Genomic DNA, 9,081 nt, shown 5'->3' on the forward strand with positions numbered 1-9,081 from the left:
CCATCATTGGTGTCAGTGGGAGGAATAGTTCCCCATCATTGGTGTCAGTGGGAGGAATAGTTCCCCATCATTGGTGTCAGTGGGAGGAATAGTTCCCCATCATTGGTGTCAGTGGGAGGAATAGTTCCCCATCATTGGTGTCAGTGGGAGGAATAGTTCCCCATCATTGGTGTCAGTGGGAGGAATAGTGATCCATCATTGGTGTCAGTGGAAGGAATAGTTCCCCATCATTGGTGTCAGTGGAAGGAATAGTTCCCCATCATTGGTGTCAGTGGTAGGAATAGTAGACAGTAGAAAGGCATCATGGGACACTCACAAGTCAGCATGTAAAAAAACTTGTCTCACCACTAAGGACAATGACAGAGGTTTGGATACACGTCTTCTGCAGAAAATGTGAAAGCCGCACAGCCGCGCCAAGGCACCTCTTATAGTGCGGTCCTAACTCTAAACTATGAGAGTCTCCATCTTGGAGCACATGGGGGCAGAAGATTTCAAACTGGGTGCAGGTTGGAGTGGGAGGAATAGTTCCCCATCATTGGTGTCAGTGGGAGAAATAGTGCTCCATTGTTAGTGTCAGCAGAAAAAATTGTGCCTCAGGGGCCAGTTAATGGCAAGCAAAGGGCCACATACAGCCCTCAGGCCACAGTTTGGGACCACTGATCTAACACATGATAGCCCCATATATACATAAATGAGGAATGGAGAGCAAGCCTACTGGAAGGGAACTTCCACCCTGCAGAATGTTCAGGTGACACCTCATGAGAGGACAGACAGGTGGGCTGAAGACCTCTCAGAGGTTCAGAACTTGAAATGCTAAGAGAGAATTGTATCTTTTCTCATGGGCACCTGTACCATGGAAGAAATTATATTAGGAAATAATATATGTGGGATATGTAAGGGGAAGGACATAATTAATTTTGGGGAGGCACAATGCCCCCCTTCCCCATTGATGTTGGCTGTGGTGCATATAGAAGAAGCATTATACTACTTAACTAAAACAAAGTATGACCAGTCCGCAAATCGAATATAATTTAAATTAAACCTGTAGTTTTGTCTGGGCTACCCAAATTAAAAGGTTCTCTTTGTAGAAGGCTCCACAAAAGAATTTAGGCCCGGTTCACACCTGTGCGTGTTGTAGCGCGTTCCTACGCTCTGCAAAACGCTCAAACACCGAAATCCCTTTATTTCCTATGGGTATGGTTCACACCTGGGCGTATTACAGGCCGTATGAACGCGCTACAAAACGCCCTACGCTCAAAGAAGTACAGGAGCTTCTCTGGGGCGTATTTGCCGCGCGTATCCATCGGATACAGCCAGGAAACCCTCGGAAACACGCATTTGTCCCGCGTTTTTTTTTACCGCGAATCGCGGTAAAAACGTGTGACAAGCGCGCATATTCGATACACCTAGGTGTGAACCCAGCCTTATAGTTAACCATCTCCAGCCAAATATTTAATTTAATTTAGGATGGAGATGTGTTGGAGTCTCTGTCAGCTTTCCTTGCTGTCTCACGGATAAAAATCTGACAGTAAACTTTAATTCTTCCCAAATCCATCCAAAATGTGGAATGGCTGGGATAAAGCTTTGGGTCACCAACCAACCCAATCCACCCAACAGCACCTGGAAAACTCATTACCTGAATGCAGCATCACGTGACACCCCCCAACTAAATCCCCATCCACTGCCACCATTCCCCGCCCAACCTCCCTCCTTATAGGAAGTGCAGTGCTTGATGACCAAGCGTCCAATCGTCAGGCCCAGGCCTTCTCATGTAGGGGCAAGGCGGGGGTTGGGGGTTTTCAGAATAGCCCCAAGCAAATTTTCAGCTGTGAAGAGATTTCCAGGGGTGGGTGATGAGCATCTGAACAGTAAATTTAGATTAATTGTGGAGCTTGCTGTCAAGTGAACCTCTTATTTTGCCTGATCATGATAATAGCAGAGGCCTCCACTACGCAGGTACACAACAGGTAGAGATGTGTCCTAAAGAGGGGGTCAAACTCTAAATTTTAGGAGAACTACATGTATCAGGGCAGATCATAATTAGAGCAGCACACGAGAATGCCATGGGGCCCAGCAGCATAGAGGACCCATGAAATACCAAGAAAGAAAAATATATATACCCAGCTGTTTTTTTTTTTAGCCTTGTGTTTCTGTATCTGTGCATGGAAGAACTCCTTACATTGCCTCCTGTAATAAAGACCGGTCACTGCTGCGCTCTCTCCTTGTGCCGGGTGACTGGTCTTTTCTCCGCCCCCTCCTGTCATAAAGACCGGTCACTGCTGCGCTCTCTCCTTGTGCCGGGTGACTGGTCTTTTCTCCGCCCCCTCCTGTCATAAAGACCGGTCACTGCTGCGCTCTCTCCTTGTGCCGGGTGACTGGTCTTTTCTCCGCCCCCTCCTGTCATAAAGACCGGTCACTGCTGCGCTCTCTCCTTGTGCCGGGTGACTGGTCTTTTCTCCGCCCCCTCCTGTCATAAAGACCGGTCACTGCTGCGCTCTCTCCTTGTGCCGGGTGACTGGTCTTTTCTCCGCCCCCTCCTGTCATAAAGACCGGTCACTGCTGCGCTCTCTCCTTGTGCCGGGTGACTGGTCTTTTCTCCGCCCCCTCCTGTCATAAAGACCGGTCACTGCTGCGCTCTCTCCTTGTGCCGGGTGACTGGTCTTTTCTCCGCCCCCTCCTGTCATAAAGACCGGTCACTGCTGCGCTCTCTCCTTGTGCCGGGTGACTGGTCTTTTCTCCGCCCCCTCCTGTCATAAAGACCGGTCACTGCTGCGCTCTCTCCTTGTGCCGGGTGACTGGTCTTTTCTCCGCCCCCTCCTGTAATAAAGACCGGTCACTGCTTCTCTCTCCTTGTGCAGGGTTACTGGTCTGGTCTCCGCCCACTCCTGTAGTTTTCTTAAGGCAGACTGCAGTGGGTGGGGCCTGCTGGGTCCCTCCTACAGTTATTTTCTCTGTACAGCACAGCGATGATGCCACCACTACATTTGCAATGTAATATTTGGGTTTGCAAAGCACACAAAGTAAGTGATTTGTAAAGGGGGAGGAAATTGGAGCGGACTTTGCATTGTACTGAAAAGTCCGCTTTAAAATAAGGTTTTTGTGGCCGGGGTTCACCTTTAAGACGATGATTACCTCTCAGTACTATTCTGTGACGCGGAGGGTGTCAGGATCCAGGCAGAGGGGACGGAGGAGACTCACATCATCCCATTGTATTACATGAACTGGTTTGTCCGGTCCTCTGTTTGCTTTTCTGGGATGAAGAACACCAATGATTTGCACCGCAATGGTGGGAAGAGGTGAACTCCGAGGCAGCTCCAGGGCACGGCAGCAAAGGAGAACGCCAGGAGAGGCTTCACTCCGCAAAACCCCCAAATCTATTTATTTTTATATCGCTATTCTTTGTAATGCCAAATGAAAACTTTAATACAATGACGTTCACCTACATATAGACTTAGAGCTAATGTGTACATATGTGATGAGGATACCATGCATATGACACGCGTGTACCGTGCGTTCACAGTGAGGAATAAAAACAACAAAATCAAGCTGACCTCCAGTGAAGCTTCCATTCAGTCTTCTATCTGATCTCCGTCCTCCCCCTCAGCCTTATATCTGACCTCCGGCCTCCCCCTCAGTCTTCTATCTGACCTCCGGCCTCCCCCTCAGTCTTCTATCTGACCTCCGGCCTCCCCCTCAGTCTTCTATCTGACCTCCGGCCTCCCCCTCAGTCTTCTATCTGACCTCCGGCCTCCCCCTCAGTCTTCTATCTGACCTCCGGCCTCCCCCTCAGTCTTCTATCTGACCTCCGGCCTCCCCCTCAGTCTTCTATCTGACCTCCGGCCTCCCCCTCAGTCTTCTATCTGACCTCCGGCCTCCCCCTCAGTCTTCTATCTGACCTCCGGCCTCCCCCTCAGTCTTCTATCTGACCTCCGGCCTCCCCCTCAGTCTTCTATCTGACCTCCGGCCTCCCCCTCAGTCTTCTATCTGACCTCCGGCCTCCCCCTCAGTCTTCTATCTGACCTCCGGCCTCCCCCTCAGTCTTCTATCTGACCTCCGGCCTCCCCCTCAGTCTTCTATCTGACCTCCGGCCTCCCCCTCAGTCTTCTATCTGACCTCCGGCCTCCCCCTCAGTCTTCTATCTGACCTCCGGCCTCCCCCTCAGTCTTCTATCTGACCTCCGGCCTCCCCCTCAGTCTTCTATCTGACCTCCGGCCTCCCCCTCAGTCTTCTATCTGACCTCCGGCCTCCCCCTCAGTCTTCTATCTGACCTCCGGCCTCCCCCTCAGTCTTCTATCTGACCTCCGGCCTCCCCCTCAGTCTTCTATCTGACCTCCGGCCTCCCCCTCAGTCTTCTATCTGACCTCCGGCCTCCCCCTCAGTCTTCTATCTGACCTCCGGCCTCCCCCTCAGTCTTCTATCTGACCTCCGGCCTCCCCCTCAGTCTTCTATCTGACCTCCGGCCTCCCCCTCAGTCTTCTATCTGACCTCCGTCCTTCCCTTCAGTCTTGCACAGCTGTACCGGCTCACTGAAATGTCTTACTGCACACTGGGAACGTCTCACAATGTACATTAGAAGCTGCAGCAAGTCGGCATAGAGCCCGACTCATTTCCTGGCTGGAGGACATCCAGCATTATCCAGCACTTTCCTCCTCAACCTGACTGTCCCTGTCTTTGGATTTCAGGTCTTTCAATCATGGATGCTCAGCCTCACATGTGAGCACATCAGCCTCGCAGTGTAGAGGGAAGTGAAGCCTGTTGAACACCGGCTTCCTGATAATCCAGCCCACGGATGCCGGTATCTGTACTCGGTATCGGCAAGTACCGAAAAAAATATATCGAAAAAACGGCATTGGTGCATCCCTATTTTAAGGCGTCAGTCCAAGCAACATTGGTACTGCAGTTACAGGTGGAGCCTACCGGGCAGAGTAACTCATGGGCTTCTTATATTGCCTGGGGACCTCCCTGCAAAAGCTTTGGGCTCTTCCTCAGTGTAGAGTTTTGGGCATTCCCACCCACCTTGGGGTGTTCCCACTCTTTCTGTTGCATCCTCCTAAATAAAAGGAAAATGAAAATGAGTGTAGAGATGAGGGTAACGTGCGACTCATTTACCTGAACCGCCAGCATCCTTGTGATGAAGCCCTAAAGGGACAAAATGCGTTAGTGGGGCATCTTCTAGGTGGAGAGTCACGGTGTACTGGCAGTTCTTAGCCTCATGGAGTAAACATCTGTTGTTGCCGGTGGATTGCAGCGTGCGGCTTCTTCCTTTGAGTTGCTCAGCCAATCGCGGTCACTTCTCCAACAATAAAAGAACAATTCTGTCGTGTAGAGAAGCTCCGGGTCTTCCCACATCTCTTGGCAAAGCAAACCCGACCCGCCATCTTTGGCAGATCTAAACAGAAGCTGCGACAGGAACAAAGTTTATATTCAGCTGAGGGGTGGAAAGAGAACTAGAGGATGTGACACTTTTTCTTCTGAGCATAGAGGGTGACCGGATGGGGCTGCGATTATATGAAAGGCGACCATAGGTCACTCAGCCGCGGGTCACTCAGCCGTAGGTCACTCAGCAGTGGGTCACTCAGCCGTGGGTCACTCAGCCCTAGGTCACTCAGCAGTGGGTCACTCAGCCATAGGTGACTCAGCCCTAGGTCACTCAGCCCTAGGTCATTCAGCCGTAGGTCACTCAGCTGCAGGTCACTCAGCTGCAGGTCACTCAGCTGCAGGTCACTCAGCCGTAAGTCACTCAGCCGTAGGTCATTCAGCCCTAGGTCACTCATCCATAAGTCATTCAGCCGTAGGTCACTCAGCTGCAGGTCACTCATCCGTAAGTCATTCATCCGTAGGTCATTCAGCCGTAGGTCACTCAGCCGCAGGTCACTCAGCCGTAGGTCACTCAGCTGCAGGTCACTCAGCCGTAGGTCACTCAGCCGCAGGTCACTTAGCCGTAGGTCACTCAGCCATGGGTCACTCAGCCCCAGGTCACTCAGCCATGGGTCACTCAGCCCCAGGTCACTCAGCCATGGGTCACTCACCCCTAGGTCACTCAGCCATAGGTAACTCAACCCTAGGTCACTCAGTATATAGTTTGCTGCTGGAGTCACCGATGACTGGTTCAAGAGTCTCATTTTGCCTTGGTCCACCAGAATCCACACAATCCAACGTTCATAAAGGGGTTACAAACTGACTTTAGGGTAAGGCAAAGGTTTGGTAAAAGGCCAATGGGTGCTCCAAGTATATGGTGGGGAGTTTTTGGAAGGTTGGGCGGGTTGCTTGAGGTACGGCCATTATAGCCAACCGTGAATTTTCAAAAAAGAAGCTCCTCTTTACTTACTTTCTCAGGGGTGACTATAACTCTGGGAGGCTCCATAAGGTCAGATAGTCATCGCCCAATCAACTGTCCGACACCTCTTGCCAATAACTCATGCTGTCTCTCAGCTCCTGAGTGTCTAAAACAGTATCACACAACACAATGGCTGTTTATTTCCTCTGGACTGCAAGGTTCTGTTGTTGGACATTGTTATGTACACTCAGGCGTCAGGAGACCGCATTAGATTTCTCACAAGGTCAGGCAGTTGGTGAGGCTCATGGGACCTCTCAGTCTCAGAGTCGTCCTCAAAGTAAAGGAATCTAGCTGAGCGGGGCGAAAAAAAACCTTTACCGCAATTATCAGTAAATATTACATAAACTCGGTTGTGACAGGTTCTCTTTAATCAATGCTTCCTTTATCTGTAGGTTGAAGATCTGAACATGGACAACGCTAAGATCCTCTTGCAGATTGACAATGCCAGATTGGCAGCGGACGACTTTAAAGTAAAGTGGGTATTATGTAACTGTACAAAATATATTCCCTCTGCCCATTTTGAATGTGAATACTTATAATTGTTTGTGACCCCCATTATACCATTATTAGGGTGCTGTCCTGGTTCCTATCACAGCTCCCAATTCATATAAGTATACAGACTCCATTACAGCGCCCCCTTGTGGTCAAATCTGATATGTATCACCCCTGTCATACATAGCATAGATCCCCATGAAACCCCCATTGTGTGGATACATCAGTGCTGTCTGATTGCAGGTTGGAGGCAGAACAAGCCATATGTGATGGGGTGCAGAAGGACACGCAGGGCCTCCGAAAGATGATCGATGACACCAATTTCCTACGGATGAAGCTGGAGTCTGAGGTGGATGGACTGAGGGAAGAGCTGGCCCACCTTAAGGTCACTTAGCCGTAGGTCACTCAGCCATGGGTCACTCAGCCCCAGGTCACTCAGCCATGGGTCACTCAGCCCCAGGTCACTCAGCCATGGGTCACTCACCCCTAGGTCACTCAGCCATAGGTAACTCAACCCTAGGTCACTCAGTATATAGTTTGCTGCTGGAGTCACCGATGACTGGTTCAAGAGTCTCATTTTGCCTTGGTCCACCAGAATCCACACAATCCAACGTTCATAAAGGGGTTACAAACTGACTTTAGGGTAAGGCAAAGGTTTGGTAAAAGGCCAATGGGTGCTCCAAGTATATGGTGGGGAGTTTTTGGAAGGTTGGGCGGGTTGCTTGAGGTACGGCCATTATAGCCAACCGTGAATTTTCAAAAAAGAAGCTCCTCTTTACTTACTTTCTCAGGGGTGACTATAACTCTGGGAGGCTCCATAAGGTCAGATAGTCATCGCCCAATCAACTGTCCGACACCTCTTGCCAATAACTCATGCTGTCTCTCAGCTCCTGAGTGTCTAAAACAGTATCACACAACACAATGGCTGTTTATTTCCTCTGGACTGCAAGGTTCTGTTGTTGGACATTGTTATGTACACTCAGGCGTCAGGAGACCGCATTAGATTTCTCACAAGGTCAGGCAGTTGGTGAGGCTCATGGGACCTCTCAGTCTCAGAGTCGTCCTCAAAGTAAAGGAATCTAGCTGAGCGGGGCGAAAAAAAACCTTTACCGCAATTATCAGTAAATATTACATAAACTCGGTTGTGACAGGTTCTCTTTAATCAATGCTTCCTTTATCTGTAGGTTGAAGATCTGAACATGGACAACGCTAAGATCCTCTTGCAGATTGACAATGCCAGATTGGCAGCGGACGACTTTAAAGTAAAGTGGGTATTATGTAACTGTACAAAATATATTCCCTCTGCCCATTTTGAATGTGAATACTTATAATTGTTTGTGACCCCCATTATACCATTATTAGGGTGCTGTCCTGGTTCCTATCACAGCTCCCAATTCATATAAGTATACAGACTCCATTACAGCGCCCCCTTGTGGTCAAATCTGATATGTATCACCCCTGTCATACATAGCATAGATCCCCATGAAACCCCCATTGTGTGGATACATCAGTGCTGTCTGATTGCAGGTTGGAGGCAGAACAAGCCATATGTGATGGGGTGCAGAAGGACACGCAGGGCCTCCGAAAGATGATCGATGACACCAATTTCCTACGGATGAAGCTGGAGTCTGAGGTGGATGGACTGAGGGAAGAGCTGGCCCACCTTAATAAGGATCACAAGGAGGTGAGTGTGGCAGCCTAAAAAAAAAAAAAAAAAAGTGACGTGTCTCAATATTGTATAGATTGGTTTGGGGTCAGATGTATGTTACATTTTTTACATATATATATATATATATACACACACACACACACTAAAATAAACATGTAATAAATGACAAAGGCTTACCAGAGCACCATGGGGTAGCTCAGATGAAGCTTGCTTTGAGGCACCAACTGTCTGATTGAAACCTCAAACTGAGCCATTGGATAAAGGATGGGTTTTGATGATAAAACAAGCCAAGTGGTTCATCTACTGACCAGATAAAAAGTTGTGAAATATTAATATATTGAGAATGCATTCCAGTACCTCAACTATTAACAAAAATGTATCTTATTGGTGTATCACTCGGCTGTAGATCCTCCAATCATCTCTGAATTGGTGCTGACACTGTCCTTCCTTCTGGAGGGGGGCTACTTATGTTCCCCATGGTCCCCGTGTGTGTTGTAAAGTAGTCACCGCTCCAAGCTCACTCCCGGGATGGACTACAATCTCATGTTTAGTTTACTAATTTGTATTGAGATTGTAGCCCATC

At 49.2% G+C, this 9,081-nt stretch overlaps 1 protein-coding gene across 2 annotated transcripts in view; it reads left to right on the forward strand.

Moving 5' to 3' along the window:
- LOC108783880 (keratin, type I cytoskeletal 18-like) overlaps nt 1-9,081 on the forward strand; it is a 20,410-nt gene that overhangs the window by 2,252 nt on the left and 9,077 nt on the right. Inside the window, exons 2-4 of one of the 2 annotated variants that reach the window (XM_018552573.1) lie at nt 6,730-6,812; nt 7,073-7,178; nt 8,463-8,513. In XM_018552573.1, the coding sequence (XP_018408075.1) occupies nt 6,730-6,812; nt 7,073-7,178; nt 8,463-8,513 (240 nt within the window). Of the gene's footprint in view, nt 1-6,729; nt 6,813-7,072; nt 7,179-8,356; nt 8,514-9,081 lie in introns of both variants that reach the window. The other variant, XM_018552572.1, reaches the window with a different exon arrangement.

Source organism: Nanorana parkeri, unplaced genomic scaffold (assembly GCF_000935625.1).
Source record: "Nanorana parkeri isolate BGI_ZX_2015 unplaced genomic scaffold, ASM93562v1 scaffold92, whole genome shotgun sequence".
Taxonomy (NCBI): Eukaryota; Metazoa; Chordata; class Amphibia; order Anura; family Dicroglossidae; genus Nanorana; species Nanorana parkeri.